Consider the following 22,480-nt stretch of genomic DNA (forward strand, 5'->3'; position numbering starts at 1 on the left):
TGCTTTTATTTATAAAAAAAATAAAATAAAAAATTATTTTTATCCGGAATCTCTATCATCTTTTCTCGAGAAAGATATCTCTCACTTATAATATATTATACTATGTTTGACGACAAATTTTCACGACACTCTCAATTTTTTAAAATTAACGACGAACTTGATAAATTTATTAAAAAAATATCAAAACTATATCTTACCGTTTGAATGACATTTTAAAATATAATTTATAAATCAATAGCACTGGCCAAAGATAGTCCTTCAAGTTGGCTTGATTCCATACCAAAAAGATATATATAGATGAATAGATATACGAAAATCATTATCCCCACCCTTGTAAAATAAAAATATTTTATCTAAAATCATAATAGGTATTATTTAAATAAATTTAATTTTTGAAAAAAAAAAAATCCAGTCTATACATCATTAAATATTGTTTAATTTTTTTTTATCTTAGCCTCATTGTTATAAATGAAATATTTCCACTAAATATTGAATTTTTTATTGTCAGTCTTCTCTGTTTTAAATTTAAATTTAAAGGTTTCCACTTTCCAAGCTATTACAAAAAAATGTTTCGTTCCTTTAACTGATATATAATCTCACAAAGTTGGATTCATACATAAATTAAGTGTTAAATAATTTTACTAAAATTTATAAATTTCAATAAAACTCGAGCTAAGGTTGTTTTTCTTTCAAATTTTCTCAATTATAAATATATTTATTTATTTATTACTAAATTATATTAAAAAGGAAACTAGAATGGCAATAAATTTTTATTTATAAAATTTGTAAGAGAAAAATTTGAAGAAAAATGAAGAACAATTACCAAATAATTATTTTTGTGAATGTAAAGGAAATTACAAATACAGATTTTTTCTGAAATGTTGAATGGTGCAAGTGCGACTATGTACTAACACTGCTAACAAATCAGTGGGGGAAGGAAGCCCAATTCCCACTCTTCTCTTTAGAGGAATTTATGAACACACACACACAGTTTTTATTTTTTTTGAACTATTTTCACAAACAGATGATCCCAAATTCATGGGGCATAAAATCTTCACTCGGCCTGTAGTATTTATCTGGGGAGTATAAGCTCAAGTTCGTGACTTGGCTGCTGTAAAGGCATGCAAATCTCTCTACTTGATGAGCAAATCTCGAGTTTTGATATCCAGTTTTCATCAGCTGTCCCCAAACTCCATGAAACTGCCATTTAATTCAAGGGAATGAACCTTTTTCTTTAAGTTTCTTCCAAATTTTGAACCATAATACCTGTAATACCTGTCGGTGACATTCCCGTAGCGCGTCTTGATGACTCAGCCGCACTCGTTCGCGTTCACCCTGTAAAACGAAACCAGTGAAGCTTCATTTTCATGTAGAATGTGTTGAGAATTATTGGGAGTGAGTCCCGCGTTGACTAATTTAGGGAATGATCATGAGTTTATAAGTGAGGAATACTATCTCTATTGGCATGAGGCATTTCCATACTCAAAGTGGACAATATCATACCAGTGTGGAGGGTCGTGATTCCTAACAGAATGATGATAATAATAGTTCGTATTCATTTTAATATCACTCGTTCATGTTCGAGTTCGTGTTATGGTTGAATTATGATGATTATGAGAATCACCTCTAGCTGATGTAGTTCACCAGATAATCTGTCCTTCTCATCAGCCTCGACGTCTTCAAACCTATACCAAGAATTATTACTTTCGTCTCAGTGAAACCGACATCGCTATCGCTGTTCTTAACTTGTTGACGAAGACGGAGAGAGACAGGGAAATAGAACAAAATGAGGAAGAAGTCCAGAAAGAGTACGTACTTGAGAGACCACTTCAAATGATGTATTTTGTCTTCAATAACGTTCCGCTCGTTTCTTAGTTCCTGAAGTTCCTGCACAATGTTGACTTAAGCATTACATCAAGGGATTCATGAGTCGATCAGATATAATCTTGCATAGTTTTTGACAAAGAACGAAGTCGAAAACCTTGCGGGTCTTCCTCAACTCCCATAAGAGCTCGACCTCCCTTTCGAGCTCTGGAACGACAAGCATAGTCCTCCATCCTGCCAAATCGCCGAGCAATGAATGATAGATGATTATAATAGAATACACACAAGGGAATGACAAACGAGGGAGAAACGTGGCGTATACCGAGAGCCTTTTTGCTTCGTAATATATCTCCATAGATGTGATCTCCAACATAGAGAACCTTAAAAGAATAGAAAAGGGGGCAAAAATTAGAGGTGAAGTACCAAGATTAAGCATAAAAATGCGATAAAAACGAAATAGTGATGTTCGAAAACCGACGAAAATCGACTTATTATGCAAACTATCACTATTTTTATTCTTTGTTCCTATTTTTATTCCAAGCCCTCTACTAGATAAAGTAAGAGTTCACCTGTGAGCTTGATTCAATGGACAGAAGTTTATGCAGATGCCTGACATTGCCTCCCTGACAGAATGAATGTTAAAGGCAATCTAAGTATCATATTGGAAGGATAAGGATTCAACTTGACAGAAGATTTTATCCCAAACCTGAAAAACTCGACAGGATTTAGCTAACTTCGTCGGTGACAATGCTAGGGATGCACCTCCCACCTTCAACGATGAATTAAGGTCAACTTAAAGCCATAAACAAAATGCATTTGATGGTACCGTAGCATGCTTTACACAGCTAACCTGAGGCATGGGCGAGCCATTATCAGTATTAAGTAGCATTCCTGACTTTGCATCGACCTCAAATAGATTAGCACGGTTATCATCATGGAAAAAGCCTGGTTTAGCACTGTTTTCCCAGATAATGTTATAACAAAAACAATGAAACAGAAAACAACAATGAAAAAGCTTCAAGGAAAAACATGTCAAGATTCGAAATCAGATGAGTTTGAATCGAACTAGTCAACCTGCCAGTGATAACAACATCGAAATACTGAAGCCAATCAAAATTCAACTTCTGATCACCATCTGGTACAGAAGAATTACAAAGGAAGTTCATCACAACGTTTGTATAGTCCCATAAGCTGCAATCAGTATTGATCATAATATAAGCCCATAGGAACCATATATGCCCTGACAAAAGTAATATTACGTAGCTAATATACCTGTTTGTCACCAAGAAAGTAGAGCGGCCCGAATCTCTGAGCATTTTAAGCATGGGCAAAATCGAAGTATCCACGTTGATATACCTAAGAAGGCATTGCCCAAAAGTGGGGGAAGAAAAGAAGTCAGTTCAAGATTTACAAGAAGCAAATCAGCATAATAGATACCAAGTCAATCTGCAAAACCAATTATTTGATCACTAAAGAACATCTCGCTACAAGATTTAACCTTTCCATCCTCACCTTTCGGGATCTTTTGCAACCATTTGCTTTAAGGTTCCGTCGCGGTGACACAAATCTACTGCAGCTCTTACATCTTTATACATTCGAGCATAGCTGGAAGAACAAAATGAGAAACAATATAGAGCAACTAAACAGATCAAAATCAAGATAATACCACAAGACACATTTCTCTTCAAATCCGATGATAATTTAATTGGTTGTAACAAAATACATAACAGGTCTCTCATATAGTAAAGAGTTCATTGAATTCACCAAATACAATCTACCTACTCGATATCTTCTGGAACTTTGTCTGGATTGTTATCCTTGAAGTCGACAAGTTGAGCAAACAAGTAGGCTTCAGCTAGTGAAAAAAGGGTATCGATGAGAGCATAGTCAGGTTCGTCGAAAGAATCCCGTACTAGAGTGTTTCCATAGGTCTCGACCTTATCATCCTTGGACAACTCTTTGAAACCATGGTAGGCCACTTTGACATACTTGTGCCTATCCATCTGTACACAGACATTACGTCAATCATTCGAGTCGTTACAAGTCAATTGAAATTATGTGCATAAGAAAATAAAATTAAGTTGGAGGAGAAATTAATGGGAAAAAGTAAAAGAGTAGAGTTACCTTCAATATATTGCCTCTCTTTTTATCAAGAACCAAACCTCTGACCATGTATTTCCAATCAAACGACCAACTCAGCAACTGTACACGGTCAAACATTCTTAATCAACGAACAAATAACGCTACATCTCTTCTTCGTTTTTTCTTTTTTTTCATTGTATTAAAGAAGTAAAGATGTAAACTTAGCATTAAAAATTTATTATCCTTTTAAGTGGAAAATGAGAACAAACCTCTTCAGAATATCCCAAATCATAAACCAGTTTTCTTATTGTGCCTGCATATGCGAGGGACTCAAAAGTTTCTGCCTTGTATTGAGCCAACGTGTAATCCATGTCAAACCCAACGGCAACAATGTTCTTCATATTCAAAGATCTATTGCAAAAAATCTGCTTTCCAATGTCAATTTTGCACTCTACTGATGATGACCATATGCGCGGGTCATCCTCGACATGGTTAACATCAAAAGAATGTGTTCTCTTGTCCTTCATGACAGTCCCAAGGTTCTCACCCATGGCATCAATAGAACGCAACCAATTTAATCCTGCCATGGTACCGAGACAAACCCATCAATGAACTCAAAGACGAACATTCAATACCACTCTCTCGTTCCATATAAATTTATAACACTTGCCCTTGAAATAACAATAATACCACTTCCTAAGCACAAATATTATCTGGTTATTGGAGGAAAGAGCAAATTCTACTGTTAGTGGAAACGTTTCCTATCTACTTAGTTGCTTATCTATGAACACAAATGTGAGCTCCCAATTTCCTCCCTCTACAATTGATCGCCATCTCTAATGCATGAAGAAGGAATTGTTGCACAGAAAGTAAAAAAAAAACAGAGAAGCAGAAGGTTCAACAACACAAGAATTAAGTGTGCTTCAGCAATTCACGCCTAAAGGAAGCAAGATGATCGTGTTCTCGATACCATTTCTAAGGGAGAGGTAAACACATTCTAAAAAAAAATTCAGAAGTTGAAATAACAAACCTTCTGATAAACCAAGCCAAACCCAAATCCAATCCACACCAAAAATCCAACTCGTTCAAACAAAAAGGAAATAACCCTTTTAGGGTCTTTAAATATCTCACTCAAGGACACAATTCTTCAATGACAAAATCTTCAAATTTTGCCCCAATAAACAGGAAAACACATGCAAATAAGCATACAATCTTGATACATACATAAACAAAAACAAATAGACAGGAACACCGGGACATACATGTGAGAGGAAAAGGCAAATTGAGCAACGAACCTGAATCAGAATCGAGCTAAATCCTCAAAAGGTACACTAAAACGTTAATTACGACCGAGCAACGTATGGAAATGAAGGTTGAGAAGATAGAACAGGGAACGCAGAAATTATTAAGGGGGGAGTTAATAACACGTTTGAATTGACCCTATTTTGGTAGAGTTGTAAATGCACCACAGACGTCAAACCCAACATTAAATATAGGTAAGAAAAGAAGAAGAAAAAGAAGACGAACCTAAGGTATGAATCCCTTTGGGTTTGCGGATAAAGCAATTGGGATTTCCGAGAAAATTTGAGGAGGAAAAAGGGTATGCGAAGTCGAGCGAGAACAAGGAGAGGCAAAGAGAAACCTGTTTCCTGGGAATTCGCATAGTGGGAATTTAAATAGGCATTTAAGGGAAGGGAGAGTTAAAAATGAAGGGAGAAAAATATAGAAAAAGGAGAAGAGAGAATCAGATTCCGAAATGGACGCGACAGATGTTGGATTAGGAGCTGTCGCATTGGGAAATTGAAGCAGAGGGGAGAGAAGGAGAAAGAGAAAGAACAAATCTAAATTCCCAAAACAAATGAAGAGTAGAGGAGATTGAATTCGAACCCAGAATCATAGTTATCACACATAATTTGGGAAAATGGAATCGTAACCCTAATTTTCGATTCCCTATCCACCGGAAATTGGGCGGAGGCCTCGTGGTTTGATCTCTCGTTCCGGTTGCTGAATCTGAATCATCTTCGAACACAGATTGTTTGCACCACGTGGAAAACGCTTATAAGAGAGAGATTGTGGTTCACGATTACTGCTGGATGGGACGGCGGCGATCAGTTTCGCCGATGAACAATAGAAGGCGAAGATTCAACCTCCATTTATTTTTATTTTTTTACAATTTATTTATTTTCCCCTCTTTTCCTCGCCTTAGCAACGGGAAACTGTCCATTGCAGAAATCTGGCGGGTAAATTTCTTTCCCTTTCTTTTATTTTCTTTTATTTTCTTTTATTTTCTTTTATTTTCTTTCTCTCCAACCGTCTTCTTTTTTTCTTTAACAATTTTAAGTCAAATTTAAAGCCTTAATTTAATTTATATGTAATTTTTCACACTCTATTTAAATTTAGTTTTAATTTATTCTCTCATTTTATATTTTCTTAATTTCAATATTCAATTATTCTCGAATATTTTTTATATATTACAAGATAATAATAGATTCGAAGTATATTAAAATGATCTAGACTTTTATTTTAAATTATTTTAATTAAAAATATTTTATGCTCATTTATACCAACTCAAATTCCTATTCTTTTAATTTTATTCTTCGGTATAAAAAATTTACACGAGTATTCTTGTAATTATGACATCATTTTATATTTTTGTAATAAAATTTTCGCACCGTGGAAATATATGAACCAGAAAAAACATAGTGATCCTTTCCTAGTTTGGTACTTAATTTTTTTTTAGAATACTTCTTTAAAATAATTAGACCCACCCTAACACGGTGGGATGGCGAGCAGAGGAAAGATTCCCACCTTCCAAATTAAAATAACCAAAATAAATAAATAAATAAACAAATAAATGCTGCACTTTCAAGAACCTAAGTTATATTAATAAACTAGACACGTTTTTCGTTTATACTTTAAAATAATAAAAATATTATATCATAATATTCCAAATTAAGATATATTTATTCTAAAAGGAAAGGAATATTATTAAATTAATTCTACGATCATTACATTTACAATTAAACGACTATGTATTTTATAATTCTATACAATTTATATTTTTTAAGCTAAATATTTTTATTTTTAATTTTATCATATAAAAAAAATACAATCTAAAAAAAAACAAATTCGGATCATTATATTATTTAGTTTTTGATAAATTTAGTAGATAACAAAGTTATAATCTCTACGAATATGAATATTTTGAAAATGAAAAGGTACGTTAGACTAATTATTTCAATAGTCAATTTTATTTTAAAAAATTATTAGTTCGTATTTAATGGTAATTGGTATCAATATTGAAAGTAAAGAATTTCGAATTTTCTTCTATTATTTTTTCTAAAATGACTTTATATTCTTTTTTTGGTTTATTTTTCTTCATTTATAGGTTCTTTATTCCGAAAGTTATATAAAAACACGCTATTTATTATTAGTTTTATTTTTAAAGTTTATGCATATCTTCAACATATTTTTATTTTTTATTTAAAATTAATTTTTTTATTAAACTAAAATGCTGTTTTTTATTTTTTAAGTCCTGTCTTTTCATCTTTTATAATTTTAAATATCAATTTTCAGAATTAAATGCAGAAAATTAAACTAAAAAAACTTCAACATATTTAGAAACGTGTTATTTAAATTTGATAAAAAAAAAAAAGTTAATTTTAAATATTTTGACTTTAAAAATGTTATTTAAATAAGTTCATTTTCAATATAACAAGAATAAAATAAAAATTAATCGTTTTGTTAATAAACTTTTATTATATATCATGGTGATCACTGTAAAACAATTACGTAAAAAAACTAAAGCTAATTTGTATTATTTTATCATTTTTATTAATAATAATCTACCTTTAATTTTATATTTTAAAAACACACGTGGTAATAATATATTTTAAAATAAAAAAATAAGTACATTAACTAATAAACTATTCGAAAAATCTACATTCATTTAAACTTATTTTAAATTATTTAGATATATATTAAATATGTTCGATTGAGAACGAGATGTGTCAATTTAGAGCATGTAATGCACATGTGCAATCTAGAATAATAAAAGAAAAATTAAACCAGATCTACTGCTTTAGGTCTATATTTCAATTTTAAAATTATAATAATTGACTGTGGAATTTAAATAAAAAATATGAACACGTGACTCAATCTTATGTATTTTATTTATCTTATTTTAACAAATAATATGTTTTGATTATAAGAGTGAGTGACAATTTTAATAATCTACCAAATTTAAGTTAATGTTTTATAATTGCAGGAAATAATGACATCCATAGAAATATAATTTATTTATATGTAAATTTGATAATATTCTCCTACAATACTAGCCACAAGTATCGCCCTTTTCAATAAAAATATATTAATATTTTAATGGCTGTATTTGATTTTTGTGCCGTTTATTCTCGACCTCGATATTCTTATATATCATAGTTTACCATATATATCATATTTAATATTTTATTATAAGGTAAATATCTAGATATTTGTCTCTTACCATTTATGATTGTTTCAATTTATTACTATCTTTATATTCTTGTAATTTATTTGATTATAACTACAGAATGTTCACACATCTAGTTATCTAGTGGTGGATTAAGCAAACATTCATAAATTAGACTTATCATAATGTATAAATTTTATATTATTGTTATTATTAATTTGAAATAAAATTGATTAGTAGTAGTGTTAAAAATTTATTTAAAAGGAAAAAAAGGGAAAAAAAAAAAAGGCAGAAATTGGGTGAAAAAAAAAATCTCTTTTTACGATACGTTATCTACTCTATAATAGTTTTTAAAATAGATTCTCTTAGAATTAGATTCTTCTTCCAGTTTATCTATTTAGTATATTTCTTTGAATTCAATTCCCTCAATTAATTAATAAGTTTTTTTAAAGTACATTAATAAAATTTATGCTCAATAATTTATAAACGAATAAAGGGTAATAAGTAAAATAATTATTTATTTATTAACCTGAGTTTAATGAAAGATGTCTATTTACTCGGCCCAGCATAATTTTGTAGGGACCTAATTTGGATGAGCGGATCATCTCTTAAATGGGGTGGGAGTGAGGAGAATTTTTCCCCATCGAGCCCAATATCGGGGACTATATTCCTCATCCCTATCTCCATCGAGCCCAAGATTAATAAATTAGTTTTTTAAAAAATATTTTACATGTTGTTACGTTTATATTTTCATAATTTTCTACAAATACCCATCATTATCTTAATCTATTATATTTTATTTTGGCCGATAAGTTCAGTTTATGAAACATCATGAGCTCTCGGACTTGTTTATAAATATTTTTATTTATATATTATAATATCTACCATTTTAAAACAACGATTATAATATTTAAATATTTTGTTCAGAGTGAAAGTCATTATTTCAAACATAATATTATCACAAAAAAAAAGTTGTGAGACTGGAAGCTATAGTTATGGCAATTCAAGTATTTAATAAATAATATTTTATTGGAACGTTCCAAAGAAAAAGTAAAGACTCATTTATACTGATTAAGAATATAAAAATGAATAACACTATCTGTATTGATATGAAATAAAATGGTGATTTTACGTGTAATTAAATTACACAAAATAAAATAATAAAATCAAATAAAATTAAAGATCCCCTCAGAGATGTCGAGCTTAACGAGGGCGAAACAGAGAGTGTGATCGTTAACTATAAAAGCATTATTGTTTGATCGGAAACTCCAGAGTTGGATGTAATCGCCACTTTCCAATGAGTTTTGTTCGGCGAAAGAATTCCATCGAGACGCCAAGCAGTAGTTATGGCCGCTCCCAATCTTCCACAATTTCAAGCCAATTACGGTCTCTCTCAACGCCGCATCGATTATCGCCACCTGCATTCCGATCCTCCTCCGATCAACCTCTTCTTGCATCATCAACTCCGCCTCCTCCTCCGTTGCGAAATCGTTCATAAGCTTCTTCGTCGGAATCAACAACCGGCCATGGTTCTTATTCCGATCACTTTCTTGCAATTGCTTCTGCGTCACTAATTGTACGTCGGTGCCTCCCATTGCTTCAATCCTCTGTCGCAGCGCCGCCGGCATCTCCACCGTACTCGAAAACACCATCTCTCTTCGCCTCTTCCTCTTCGACTCATCATCACAATCTCTGTTCTTCCTCTTGTTCGTATCAAGACCGAACGATGAGATCAGATCCAAAGTCTTGGAAACGACGCCGCTTTGAGCCATCTCTCCTGTTCTTGAGAGAAGAAGGCAGAGATGAAATCCAAATCCAAGTCTGGGATCCATTAAATACACAACTCCTTGGTTGTTCTTTCATCTTCATAATCCTAAACACTTCTTGAAAATATCTTATCTATTTCCAAATTCCGCTTCTTAATCGGAAATGGAATCCAAAGATTGCGTTTTAAATCCTCTGTTTCCTTCAAATGGCGGGAAATACAGGTAAATTTTATAAACCTCCTTATTACAAGAATATTTTATAATTTATTTTTTTTAAAAATATTTATTATTGCGATATTTGATTTTTTTTTTGTTTTTTTTTTGTTGTTGTAATATTTTAAAGTTTATACATAATTATATTTAATTATCTTATTATCTTATGTAAATCCCTATTTATTATGAACAAAGCTTTATCCAAAAGCGGTTAGAATTTTAAATTTCATTAAATTATATTAAAAAAAATAAATATTGTAATTTTATGGAAGATCAATTTTCACTAATTCTTTCTGGTGTATAATTTTTTAAAATTCATTAATTTCAATAAAATAAAATTTAGTAGAAAAAACAAATTCCATCGAAAGCAAAAAATAATTTTGCTAAAAATAATGATATTTTCTTTACATTTTATAAATTATATATATATATTTAAAAAAAAAATAATATTTGGAGTGATAATTTGTTAAGTGTTAAAATTGCAATATTTTGAAATACAATTTAATAGAAGATAAAAAAAATTAATTATAAAAAGTAATTAAACTTCATAAATTTAAGGTTAAGATTTAAATTTTTCTTCAATTTTTAATCTAACTATTAGGAAATTAAAATAAAATAATAAAAATATAAAATTTTAAAAATTATGATGAAATAAAAATTAATTAAAGAAATGACTTTATAGGAAACTTTTAAAAATATAAAAACTAAAAACAAAATTATCAGTTCATCGCATAATGAGGACAAAAAGGATATTTTACAAGAAAAAAAAAATTGGTTCAGTTCATAATCATAATTCATTACTCGGAAGCTTCACCGTTCTCCGACCATGACAACTATCGGATTCCGCCTTATCTCGGTTCCATCCGCCGTCTCACCACTCTCTCTACTTTCTCATAAACCGAGCGATGAGCAAAGCCAAGCGCTCCGCCATAACCTTCCGATTACAACATCTCGCCGAGGCCTCACTATGCTCTCATTTCTCTCTGCGATGCCGTCTCTGTTTCTTCCTGCTCCCGCCACTGCTTTCGATATCGGCATTTGTAAGCACACAACGCAACGTTGTTTCATTAATTGCTTTGTTTTTCCTTGTGTTTATTTTTTCTTCCTGGAGCCCTAGTTTTATCGGTTTGCTTGCAGCAGGACCAATGGATTGGCTGAGGGAGCAGAAGAAGAAGGCCTCCAGGTTCCTCTTGGCTCCAATTGAGGCCTCCAGAGACAGCCTTCACGCAGTTTACCTTATGCTTTGTAAGTCTTTTTCACCGTCTCTTGTTTATCCTTTATCTCTTTGTTTCGGTATTTGCTTACATCGTCTCCGCTTGCAGCCAATGATTCCGACTACTCAAACAAGGATATGGAGGACGTTCAAAGAATGCTGAAGTCTGCTGCAAGGGATTGCGTTTTGAAGGACAGGAATTCGTTCGTTCAATTCCAAGCGAGCACTGGAGTCGAGGTTCGATCTCCTAACATTGCTTATGTTTCTCTCTGTATTCGTTTTGAATTCATTGCGTTTGTGAACCAGGATTTATCCAAATATAAAGTACAATTCAAATTATTATTTTAGCATCCTATGTCGCTACTCATAGAATTTGTTGAAGTATAAACTTAATTCACATCGAACAAGGTTAGAAATGTTGAAATGTTCTTCGTATATCTTAGCTTGAACGATCTTTGGTCTCGATTTTTGAATTCTGAAGGTCTGTACATTTCAATTGATTGTGAAAAATGCCGCCTCCTTGCTTGGAAACGAAGATCCTATAAAACTAGAAGCTGAAAGTCGATTAAAAGATCTAGTAAGGTAATCTCCATTTCATTTGCTGGTGCCTGTTATATTATTTCTTCAACTGGATAATGCTTTGATTTTGATAAGTAATGCTTACCTCTTTGGTCGTTTAGTTTTATTTGTATGGACGATGGTATGAATAAAGATTAAATTCGTAAGGGCTCAGATAAAAAAGTTCCAACAAAGTTGCAGAGCTGTATTATATATTCTCTTTCAATAATCCAACAGTTATTAGTTTTGTTTCTACTGGTTGTCAATTGTAATCTTTTCTCGCACTTCTGATGCAGCTCGTTCACTTCTCTTAATAGTCTTGCATATGAAACTGATATTCAAGTCAATTCCAACAGGTACGTCCTCATTTGAAGGCTCAAATAAAGTTTATCTTGACAATTACTTGTCTCATCTCAAATCAGGATTTTAATAGAGAAATACAATTACTTAATAATTAGATTATCCAAAATGTCAGATTTCCTTCCCCATACTTGACGTGATAAGGCTGCTTGCTGGCCGCATGATCCTTTTTTCCAGTCTAGGCAGTTGAGTTAGTAGGTGTTCCATTTGCTTTATTACATGACTTGCATAAATCTCAAGACTAATGTGGAATGGTAGAGACGTGAAACTAGATATAGATTCTGTGGGAATTTGTACTTTGGGAGTGCATAATTGACACTCAACACAAGATCTTCCTAGAGGGTAGCAATGCTGTAAGATTGAAGAATCCATGGAACTGATGGAAATGTAGTTTGGTTTCAAGGCCATTACAGCCGTGGAACTCAGATACAATATTCTCTTGACTTTAACTAAGTGAAGCTCATTCACACTGCTCTATATATTTCATATTGTCGGGCTCTTTTCCTGTGAATTTAGGCACAAAAAGTTTTGGTAACCTAAACCTCTTTCCTTGTATACTTATTTTCTTTCTTTCTTCCCTTCTTTTTTCTTTTTATTGCAGACAAAAAGTACTGGATGCAGTAAATGATACCATAGATTCCCTCGACAAATTCGAGAAGGGTATTAAGGATTGTCTTGAAATTTAAGTCCCGTGATTTTGTTTTGTAATTAGATTTTTCTTATGTTAAGTCCAAACAAACAACAATTAAATGAAGCCAAAAGCAAAGTTTTTAAGCTCATTCTCTAGCCTCTTTAGTGCTAAATCTAGTGCTTGAAAGTTGAATGCATATGTACCCACCCTATCATATATGTGCTTATGTGTGCGTCTTTGTGCATGTTCATATTTAGTTTGGTGGAATTATTATATATCTTGAAAATATGGGAGTGTAATACGCTATCAAGATATTTATAAGTAAATCCATTCGTTTTGACAGTCATATGTTATCATTATTATACTAACAAAGACAGACATTTCATGTGCTCTCAGAACACCATTTCCCTCTGTTAGCAAGTGATAGTAGCTAACTTTCATCTATTAGGCAGTCCTTCCGATTCTTTTGATGCTTTCAACGTTATCATTGCTTCCTACAGGACCATGGTATATAAAAAATGAATATCCAACTCTTAGAGTTTATAACCATTGAAAATCAGGGATAAAATAACTATTTGCAGATGATTTTGCCATTTTGTGATGTAAAATTTTTTACTTGTTGCAAATGATTGAGTTGTTACAAGAGATTCCAGTTAATTATTATAAGTTCAGTTTCCTAGGCTCCTGTCATTGGCATAGTAGACTATTTTGGGAAAGATGTTTGCATTGGTGATTTCTTTTCACATGCATAAGTGTGAACGTTATAGTGGAATGCTTGTAATCTACTTCTTTCAGAATGCACAATTTAGGTTCTAAGTTTGTTCTAATTGCATAGTTTACACACGACATACTCAAATTCCACATGTATGATTACACCTCTGATATGGTATGGTGTAGAAACCTTGGGCAGTATAATACGACATGCTCTCCTTGGAATAGTTGTAATAGGTAGCAGGTAGATATGACGTCTGACATTCATCCAACCTACTCACTCAGAGATTTTCTTACTTGTGGGTTGTCTTTATGGGACGGTTGTAGCTGAGGTGAGCCAGAAGCCTGTACCAAGTACAAGCGGCAGCAAGGTTTTCCATCATCAGGGTGAGTCTGCAATGACCTAGGTAGACTGCGGATTTTATTGAAGAGATTTAATGGATCGTGCATAAGCCCAAAGTGTGCATCCATATCTCCAATCTGTGATAGTGTAGTGTTGGAAAATCCAAGGGACGGAAGTAGATGATCAGGCCAATCGCAGTAGAAATGGAAGACAGACTTTGAAAGAGTGGTTGATGGCTTGTTCATAAAATCTGCTAAAAGGACTGTGTGGGTTATGGTGCATTGGTCAGCTATTGTCTCCAACACTTGCAGCGCCTGGGAATGGGTAAGATAGTAGAGTAATCCTTCTAGAACCCACACTGTATTCTTCTCTGATGCAAAACCAGCTGTTTTAAGCTTTTCAAGCCAGTCATTACTTCTGATATCGGCTGCTACTCTGTTTAACGATTTTGCTTTTTGTTGATGATGATGCCCGTTTGGAGGTTCTATTGCAGCCTTTAGGAGAGTGGCTTTCGCTTGCAACAACTCAGAGAAATCAACTTCAAAAACGTCGCTTTCCTTCAAGCAACTTAATCTGTAAGCCCTCGTATCCATTCCTACATTATAAATGATCTCTATTATTTGAACTTCAAACAAAACTTCAATTGTAGTCTACTATATACTTCCTCCCTTAAAACTCAAATATTTCAGATGCAGCTGCAAATAATTCTCTTTGACTAAGCATACAGTTCCCATTTTGGTAGTTTTGATGGCCTCATTTTTAGTCACTAAATAGGTTGCCGTGGTTATCTATCATTAACTAGCGTTTTAGCCCTCTCCCCCACTGCAACCCCACCAAAGACGAAAGAGGAAAAAAGAGAGAGAGAACGACCAGAAAAATAAAAAGGACTACGCACTTTTCTTGGATATCAATGTGTGAGATTCTAATTTCACTACTTCCCTTATTTTTCAGTTCTAACATGCCTAGTGCCAACCCTGATTAGGACTCGTTTTGCTTGAAAAGAAAAACAGGGTCGTTATTTGTGCTATGTTGGCTATGGCTATCTTCTACTGCTATGGTTGGGACCCTCTTAATGCAGTATGAAGTTTAACTAATTGCAGCTTCTGGGAGTTGAACCAACCTGCACCAAGGAGAACGACCTGTGAATCTCTGCCATCGATGGATGTCAGAGCACCTTCAATTTTTGAATCAAACCAGAGAGTGCGAACAGCAAGAATCACTCCAGAAATCTCTCTTGCATTGTTGCTTCGATCTTTCTTTATTTTCTCATGAAGGTTTCTTAGGCATGCTTCTCCAGCCAGTAACTCTGCCAGTGGATCATGGATCATGTGCTTCCAAAGCGCTCTTCCTGCTGCCATTTGACATGCCGAGCGTTGGAGGTAATCCCATTCAGCCTCAATTCTGGCATGGATTTCACGTACACTGTCTACAAATAACAAATCTGGAAGCTTTAGCTCAGACCATCCTGGGTTGTCTGGCCAACCATTCTCTTTATCAGTCATGCTTCGATTATAAAACGGGCTGTTAGAATTGATAAGAAATAGGGAAGCAGATAATGCGTTCTGTTTTTGTAGGAACAAGGTGTGCGCAAGGAAAAAGAGCAGGATTTTATGGAATGGGATAAGGAAAGAGAGCCACAACAACCAATGCTTTAAAAAAAAAAAAGCTCAATTTAATGATAAGGGAGAGTGAGTATATAAGTTCCACGAGTGCGTTAAATCTCGTATTTTTGCTCTCTCTCTCTCTCTCTCTCTCTATTGTGGATTCTATTGTGCTGTCTTTCATCAGAAGAGAAGAGGAAGAGGGCTCCACCGAAAAAGACGCGCGATCACATTTGAGTGGCTCATAGCTCGGATATTGAAATTGCCATACTACTTCAGTAATACCAGGTACCTTTGTTTTTATTCATTTACATGGCAAATGTTTTTCTGATTCTGATTCTTCTGCACGTGGCCGTTGATTCTCCATTCCTTCAAGGCCTGTTTGGCTCTCAGAGATAGATATTTTTCCGTAGTTCTGGCTGAAGGCAAGGTATTGATTGGTTAGTTATTGGGCCATCCTATTTGGGGCGAAGGGATAATGGATATCGCTTAAGATCTTACCTCTCTAGTTTGTATTCGAAGTTGGATAATTAAAAAATTTCAAGTGGAGTATAGAAATTTGAATCTCCAGATGGAGGAGGAAGCCAGGTGTTTTTTTCTTAGTTGGATTAGTTTAGGTTAAATATTGATTTAGATATTTAAACGGTTTTGTTTGTTTTGAACCAACCGATTATTTACCTACATGTGATTTAGTTATTTATTTATTTAGATTGATTGACAACTTTATTTCACTTGTTAATGTTTATAAGCATTCTTTAATTTGTAGTAAAATTTGTAGGAGAGAATGATATATTGTTTTTAGCTCAAGGGCATGGGGCCAAATCAGCAGTTTCCGTAGGATTTTTGAGTCCTTCTTCACTCTCGAAGTGTAAGTCCCACTCAACTGCTATAGAAATGCCCTCCTTTTAAGGCTGGAGTTTCAACAACTCAACAGATACCCTTAAAAATTTGGAAGTTTTCAGCTGTGAGAAAGGTGTTTCTGACCGAATCTCGGGCTATGGCAATCATCCTATTCAATCGCCAAGCACTTCAGTGCCTGTGTTCAGCTTAAAAGAATGCAGAGGGGAAGAGGATGCGAGGGCATCAGTTTGCTAAGTTGCACCCTCTAAGCCATGACGAATATTTAGGCGTTTATTCTCTCTCACATATAAAGTTACCCTTTCTGCTTAGGTCAACCATAATTAACATACACTCGTATACACTCTTTTATTTAAGGTCGGAGGTCCTAAACTTCAACCCCACACATTTGTTGTACTAAAAAAATATATCATTTTGTATACAATGCAGAAACTAGAAACTAAAAACTAGAACTAGAAGCATACATTAAATCAATTTAAATGTAAATCAAATATTACATAAACAAAATTATTGGCTAAGATGAGAAAAAACCAAGGAGAAGACTTTATGGTTTGGGAGAGAGAGAAAGAGTCTGATGAGGATGGCAGCAGATATGTCCTCTTTCTAACCAAAAAATCAAAGAGGAAAAGAGAGAGAGAGAGAGAGAGAGAGGGTTTATCTGAAGGAAAACTGAATTTCTTCAAGAGTTCTGCCTTTGGTCTCAGGGACCCAAAGAGTAACAAATAGCACCATGAAACCAGTCACCACCATGTAGATTGTGAATGTTCCTGTCAAACCCAAACCCAAACCCATGAGTTGCCTCAGATGATATTCATTAGAGCTTAAACCGATAAGATTTATGCTTACTATTTCTATTTTGTGAGGGTTCGAGTAACCTCATGAGCACTCAACTATTTACACGAGACAACCACCTGATCTTACAAATCTTAGGAGTAGAGTTGTCTTAACCACTATGCTCATTTTGAGCGTTATTATTACTTTTCACATACGAGTTCGGACGTTAATTCAGTGGAGGATCAATTGCCATTGCATAATTCTAAGATAGAGAAACATACCTCCACTGCTCCATCCTAAGAGAAGGTTCGCAGACATGGTGACTCCCCATGCGCTAAACCAGTTGGCTAGTGTTGCTATACTACCAGCAAGACCCTTGATATTCACAGGAAGAATCTGCACCCGAGTACTACAGATTATTAGCCTCAAACTCATCAGAAATTTGTAACCAACTTCTAAATCAGCATAGCTTTACAGACCCCTCTACTTCACCAATTCAAGGTTATTTTATTTTATTTTACAGCAGAAAGAGGAAAAAAACGATGAAACGTCGTAAAGGCTTAATCGAGAGACTGCGTGGAAATAGTTCTGTTTTTCAGATTTCGTAACAAGATGCTTGGATGAACACTTCGTTCCAATTTAGAATCTAGACGAACTAGGACCGAAAACGTTTACAACTCCCAAAACCTTTTCATAGTCCGACTTCGATCAGCAATTCAACCATAAAAAGGAAACAAGAAGAAAGTTTTTTAGGCAAAAGTAGCACAAGGGGCATACCTCAGACATTATGATCCATGGAATTGCTCCAACACCCAGAGAGAAAGCAACAACCATGGCCTGCACCAAGATATCTCCTATTGACTCACAGGATCAAACTTTTGCAACTAATTTAAACGATGTGTAAACTTGGACATACCACAACCCCGACTACTGATACGATCCCCGCTATACTATACAAACTGGAATCCTCAGAGACAGCATCCTGACGTCAATTTTGCAACACAACAAAGCTTAGATACATGCACTAAGATCTTGAGGCTATGAAATAAACAAAACAAGAACTAGTTTACCTTCACAAAAAATGCCACAGCAACAATCAGAAGGCTAAGAGTCATTCCGCCAGAGGAGATCTGAAATAAAATTATAAGATAATCAACAAAGATGTAGACTAGTAGAAAGAATTAAGAGTAATAACATGAAACTCACAATAAGTAGAAGACGACGTCCTGCGCGGTCAATCACCCATGTTGTAAATGCAGTGGCAACAACCTAAAAAAACATGCAAGTCATTGCTGAAAAGCATAGCTCAGATGGTGAAAATCAGTCACTAAGGACATCAATTATAGACTCTACCTGAATAGCGCCAAGCCCAACTGTAGCTGCATTACTGGAGGTAATACCTGTTTAAAAATGTTTAAAAATGAGACAATGAAGAGTCATTTGATGCAACAATAGCATGGAGATTTAAGAGTTAAACTATAGCAGCCTAAGTCTACCGTTAGCAGATATTGTCCACTTTGGCTCGTAACGTATCACCATCAACCGCACGATTTGAAAACGCGTCTACTAGGGAGAAGTTTCCACACCCTTATAAGAAATGCTTCGTTCCCCTCTTCACTGATGTGGGATCTCACAATCCACCCCTTGGGGGCCAGCGAATTCGCTGGTACACCGCCCAGTGTTTGACTATGATACCATTTGCAACAGCTCAAGCCCACCACTAGTAGATATTGTCCGCTTTGGCTCGTTACATATCGCTGTCAGCCTCATGGTTTTAAAATACGTCTACTAGGGAGAGATTTCCACACCCTTATAAGAAATGCTTCGTTCCCCTCTCCAATCGATATGTGATCTCACGTAAACCAAGGATTTAATACACACAAGATATATTTACTCACCGGCAGATGCAAAGATGGTACTTGAATAGAACAAAACACCATTAATTCCACTTAGTTGCTGCAGAATAAGTAATCCTATACCAATCTGCAAAATGCGAGAGAGCAGTAAAAGTAAGTTCCTGAATTCTACGCATAACATGAAATAAATATACAGAATCTTCAAAATCTCGAGCCAGTACCGACAACGGCAACCAGTATCTTTTCTGTTTCAGATCAGCAAATCTAATAGTTCTTCTTCTGTTGGCTGAAGCTACAGACCTCTGCATCATGTAAGTTGGAATCAGTTAGTTGGATTCATGGTGTGACATAGTTACAGATAGATATACTATCCATGGTTCTTCATGAACTAGCAGGACTCGTAGCTGACAGTAGAGAAAAACCGATTCATTGAATTTATTGTGCATTCACCTTGATTTCATTTACTTCAATAGTAATATCGGTATCAAATCCGCGAAGAACTTGCAAAGATGTTTCAAATTCTTCTGTCATCCCCATCTTTGCCTAAAGGTTGACCAAAAACTATATAAAGAACTGAAAGAATTAAAATTTAGCTTCATCAAGTTGGAGACATTGATGTCATGATTTTTACCAGCCATCTTGGAGATTCTGGGATGAAAAACAATCCAGGTATCAATATTGTACAAGGCAAAGTTCCTGCAAACGAAGTGTGTCGTGATGTTTCACCAATTAATATCTGTAATTTCTGATGTTAAAAAGGAGAGGGGGAAGAAGAACAAGACATATATGGTCACAGCATTGCATTAGAAAACGGTTCAACACAACATCACACCCTCTGTGAAGAACTTTCTAACATCACGCAAAGCACAATCTGTAACAGCTCAAGCCTACCACTAGCAGATATTGTTCTCTTTAGACTTTTCCTCGAGGTTTTTTAAAATGCGTCTGCTAGGGAGAGGTTTCCACACCCTTATAAAGAATGTTCCGTTCTCCTTTCTAACCAATGTGGGATCTCACAATCCTCCCCCTTTGGGGCCAGCGTCTTTACTGACACTCGTTTCTCTCTCCAATCAATGTGTGATTAGCAAACGATAACAAGCACTAACATAGATCCCTCAATCCTTCAAGATAACTACTTACCCAAAACTGCAAGTATTCTCCATGGAACGAATAGTCCCAGCAGATAAGACAGCAGTATTCCCAAGGTAACAGACAGCTACACCACAAAAAGTTCAAGTAGCTGAGTTGATATATGGTTAGATTTAGACCAATTTGCGGTACAAATACAAAATGTATCCAACCTGATTGACCGATCCAAGACTTCCTCTCAAGTTTTGGGGTGCTATCTCGGCTATATAAACCGGGACCTAGAATGGAACGTAAAGTCCCTTCAGTAAAAAGATAATCCAAGATAACCAAGCTGAAATTAAAGTCACACCGTGTAAGAGATTATCCCCACGCCAAATCCTTCCAACAACCTCCCCATGTAGAGGAAAGAAGAATCCTACACAAACAATGAAAATTGGTTACAGATAGAGTATGCTTCCAATCTGCATATGAAACAGTGTTCATTCAAACTTACTTTTGCAAATGATATAGCAAGCCACCCTATGATATTGGGAATTGCAGCAATCATTAAGGCCTGAAATTAAGCACATCAAAGCTAGATTTGATACTCCAAACAGAAGAAAAGCTTCAGCAAGAGGAATTAATGAACCAAATGTTACCCCTTTCCGCCCAATATACTCAGCCAACTGACCGCTGGTTATAGCCCCAACCATAGCACCAACATTGCTTAAAGAACCAAATAAAGAGAACTGTTTGGTGAATCAAGTCAGACACGATTGTAGCTCACAAATGTAGAATGAAGAAAGAACAGAGCAGACAACAGACACACCTCCGAGACAGTAAGGTCAAGATCCCTAGTAATTGCAAACTGGGTCGGTGAGGAATACCCTCCCTGCAAAGTTAATACTCACTCTGAATGCTTGTTCATCAGAATCAACAATTTGCAATGAATATCTAAGCTAAAAGAATCAACAGAACCGGTAGAAATCGAAGTGTTCTTCCCTATCTGATCCTTAAGTTCCATGAAAAAATTCTCACAAAGATTTGGAAAATTAGACAGGACAGGGAGTTACCGTGAAGCCAAACTGGATAGGGCCCAAAGCAACGATAAGAACACAGGCAACAACAGAGATGGAGTTATCACGAATCGCCTGAGACGAACCCATCAGACTGGATTGCCTCGAACCCATTCGATACCAGCTCCCCGTGTGCAGAAAGGGCTTCTTGAGGTCCCTCCCATCTTCACTATCATCCCTGAAACTCATCCCTCTCTCAAACCCCAACTCCAAAAGCCTCTTTGACGAAGATCAACAGCTCCCCAATCTTGCGCGCGAGGTGTTTGTAAAAATGCCACAACGAATTCCAATTATATAGATACTAAAAAAAAACAGTGGATATTTCAATCTGATCACCTCCTTCAATCCTTCTCTCATAAATTAGGCCACAACCAGACAAATTCACCTAAAGCATACAGAATTAGATTATATATAATTTGTGGGCTCGTTCTACTGGGCCATACCTTCTGAGCAGCATCGTGGCGACTGGTTGGCAATTTGGCGACTTCGGTCGAATCTGAGACTAATATTGTTGTGGAACAGGTTGCGCTGTTAATTATTCGACCGCTTAGCTTTGTAGACTTTAGATTTGAATATACCGACACGTTTCTAAGATGCATCCTTACAAAATTCCAGATAATGTCAGTCAGCTCAAAATCATCGTCTCTCGAGCGATCTTATATACTTAAATTCTTTTTTTTTTTTTTTTTTTTTTTTTTTTTGAAAAAACATAAATTAAATTTGCAATTTTGAAAGTTTTAAAACCAAATCTAAAAATTTAATGACTTTTTACCTAATTTTGGGATATTACAAAGAAAGAGTGATATGAAGGCCGTAGAGTTGTCAAATGAAAACATGGCCCAATTTGGGAACTTTTGGCACAATCATTTAATTAGTTTGGGTTTGTTCATGCTTAAATTGGGATCATCACAAAGGAAAGAAAGAGACTTATTATTAACTACCCATGTTCTTTTAGGGTTTTTTAAGATCGATTTTGTTTGGATGGCTAAGTTTCTCCACCAGCATGTTATAGAGCTCTTGATTCCACTCGTAAACTTGCTGCACGGCTGTCATGGTGAAACATCGAAAGCCTTTCTGAGCTTGCATTGTCTTATCC

General features: G+C 34.8%; 5 protein-coding genes across 11 annotated transcripts; 1 reads left to right on the plus strand and 4 right to left on the minus strand.

The window, feature by feature from the left end:
• Nucleotides 1-809: 809 nt before the first annotated feature.
• On the minus strand, nucleotides 810-6,030 carry LOC111805838 (uncharacterized). Of its 4 annotated transcripts, none has more exons than XM_023691081.2 (16): nucleotides 5,434-6,030; nucleotides 4,176-4,486; nucleotides 3,949-4,026; nucleotides 3,607-3,827; nucleotides 3,337-3,429; nucleotides 3,097-3,180; nucleotides 2,899-3,015; nucleotides 2,675-2,780; nucleotides 2,531-2,593; nucleotides 2,394-2,447; nucleotides 2,147-2,204; nucleotides 1,982-2,058; nucleotides 1,817-1,887; nucleotides 1,625-1,685; nucleotides 1,267-1,335; nucleotides 810-1,200 (listed from the first exon to the last, which is right to left on the minus strand). In XM_023691081.2, exons 1-16 carry the CDS (start codon nucleotides 5,567-5,569, stop codon nucleotides 1,015-1,017), a joined length of 1,785 nt encoding a protein of 594 aa, XP_023546849.2. In that variant the 5' UTR covers nucleotides 5,570-6,030; the 3' UTR covers nucleotides 810-1,014. The 4 variants fall into 4 exon arrangements, with proteins under 4 accessions (XP_023546849.2, XP_023546851.2, XP_023546852.2 ...); XM_023691083.2 differs by having other exon boundaries at nucleotides 5,202-6,030; XM_023691084.2 differs by having other exon boundaries at nucleotides 5,169-6,030.
• A 3,492-nt stretch (nucleotides 6,031-9,522) lies between these two features.
• On the minus strand, nucleotides 9,523-10,128 carry LOC111805473 (putative B3 domain-containing protein At3g49610). The gene has a single exon (XM_023690581.2). It carries the CDS (start codon nucleotides 10,126-10,128, stop codon nucleotides 9,523-9,525), a length of 606 nt encoding a protein of 201 aa, XP_023546349.2.
• A 972-nt stretch (nucleotides 10,129-11,100) lies between these two features.
• On the plus strand, nucleotides 11,101-14,726 carry LOC111805195 (plasma membrane fusion protein). 3 transcript variants are annotated; one of them, XM_023690135.2, is made up of 6 exons: nucleotides 11,101-11,375; nucleotides 11,473-11,580; nucleotides 11,658-11,785; nucleotides 12,030-12,130; nucleotides 12,403-12,462; nucleotides 14,136-14,726. In XM_023690135.2, exons 1-6 carry the CDS (start codon nucleotides 11,162-11,164, stop codon nucleotides 14,137-14,139), a joined length of 615 nt encoding a protein of 204 aa, XP_023545903.2. In that variant the 5' UTR covers nucleotides 11,101-11,161; the 3' UTR covers nucleotides 14,140-14,726. The 3 variants fall into 3 exon arrangements, with proteins under 3 accessions (XP_023545903.2, XP_023545902.2, XP_086984355.1); XM_023690134.2 differs by lacking the exon at nucleotides 14,136-14,726 and adding an exon at nucleotides 13,068-13,245; XM_087128229.1 differs by lacking the exon at nucleotides 14,136-14,726 and adding an exon at nucleotides 12,582-13,057.
• Nucleotides 13,870-15,653, minus strand: LOC111805193 (uncharacterized). Its single transcript, XM_023690131.2, has 2 exons — nucleotides 15,272-15,653; nucleotides 13,870-14,746 (listed from the first exon to the last, which is right to left on the minus strand). Exons 1-2 carry the CDS (start codon nucleotides 15,651-15,653, stop codon nucleotides 14,082-14,084), a joined length of 1,047 nt encoding a protein of 348 aa, XP_023545899.2. The 3' UTR covers nucleotides 13,870-14,081.
• Nucleotides 15,654-17,050: 1,397 nt separating this feature from the next.
• LOC111805192 (sugar transporter ERD6-like 6) lies at nucleotides 17,051-21,976 on the minus strand. Of its 2 annotated transcripts, XM_023690130.2 has the most exons (19): nucleotides 21,828-21,976; nucleotides 21,382-21,631; nucleotides 21,138-21,200; nucleotides 20,968-21,057; nucleotides 20,823-20,882; nucleotides 20,679-20,744; nucleotides 20,542-20,607; nucleotides 20,381-20,456; nucleotides 19,872-19,936; nucleotides 19,691-19,783; nucleotides 19,462-19,542; nucleotides 19,283-19,367; nucleotides 18,738-18,784; nucleotides 18,591-18,653; nucleotides 18,455-18,514; nucleotides 18,301-18,366; nucleotides 18,162-18,221; nucleotides 17,666-17,780; nucleotides 17,051-17,377 (listed from the first exon to the last, which is right to left on the minus strand). In XM_023690130.2, exons 2-19 carry the CDS (start codon nucleotides 21,571-21,573, stop codon nucleotides 17,265-17,267), a joined length of 1,461 nt encoding a protein of 486 aa, XP_023545898.1. In that variant the 5' UTR covers nucleotides 21,574-21,631; nucleotides 21,828-21,976; the 3' UTR covers nucleotides 17,051-17,264. The 2 variants fall into 2 exon arrangements, with proteins under 2 accessions (XP_023545898.1, XP_086984354.1); XM_087128228.1 differs by lacking the exon at nucleotides 21,828-21,976 and having other exon boundaries at nucleotides 21,138-21,220; nucleotides 21,382-21,519.
• Between the last annotated feature and the right edge of the window lie 504 nt (nucleotides 21,977-22,480).

Source organism: Cucurbita pepo, chromosome 11, assembly GCF_057944985.1.
Source record: "Cucurbita pepo subsp. pepo isolate OVF chromosome 11, ASM5794498v1, whole genome shotgun sequence".
NCBI lineage: Eukaryota > Viridiplantae > Streptophyta > Magnoliopsida > Cucurbitales > Cucurbitaceae > Cucurbita > Cucurbita pepo.

Bases quoted from the DNA above. Each gene is read 5' to 3' on its own strand.
- LOC111805838 (XM_023691081.2), bottom strand. From the start codon at position 5,569: ATGCGAATTCCCAGGAAACAGGTTTCTCTTTGCCTCTCCTTGTTCTCG. The intron at 4,027-4,175 runs GTTTGTTCTCAT...GACCGTGTACAG, and splicing joins ATTTGGGATATTCTGAAGAG to TTGCTGAGTTGGTCGTTTGA. The intron at 1,201-1,266 runs GTATTATGGTTC...ATTAAATGGCAG, and splicing joins GTCACCGACAGGTATTACAG to TTTCATGGAGTTTGGGGACA.
- LOC111805473 (XM_023690581.2), bottom strand. From the start codon at position 10,128: ATGGCTCAAAGCGGCGTCGTTTCCAAGACTTTGGATCTGATCTCATCG.
- LOC111805195 (XM_023690134.2), top strand. From the start codon at position 11,162: ATGACAACTATCGGATTCCGCCTTATCTCGGTTCCATCCGCCGTCTCA. The intron at 11,376-11,472 runs GTAAGCACACAA...GTTTGCTTGCAG, and splicing joins TGCTTTCGATATCGGCATTT to CAGGACCAATGGATTGGCTG. The intron at 12,463-13,067 runs GTACGTCCTCAT...TTTTTATTGCAG, and splicing joins ATTCAAGTCAATTCCAACAG to ACAAAAAGTACTGGATGCAG.
- LOC111805193 (XM_023690131.2), bottom strand. From the start codon at position 15,653: ATGACTGATAAAGAGAATGGTTGGCCAGACAACCCAGGATGGTCTGAG. The intron at 14,747-15,271 runs GTTGGTTCAACT...TTTATAATGTAG, and splicing joins GGTCGTTCTCCTTGGTGCAG to GAATGGATACGAGGGCTTAC.
- LOC111805192 (XM_023690130.2), bottom strand. From the start codon at position 21,573: ATGAGTTTCAGGGATGATAGTGAAGATGGGAGGGACCTCAAGAAGCCC. The intron at 20,608-20,678 runs GTGTGACTTTAA...GTTCCATTCTAG, and splicing joins TGGGGATAATCTCTTACACG to GTCCCGGTTTATATAGCCGA. The intron at 19,543-19,690 runs GTGAATGCACAA...TACATGATGCAG, and splicing joins TTGAAGTAAATGAAATCAAG to AGGTCTGTAGCTTCAGCCAA.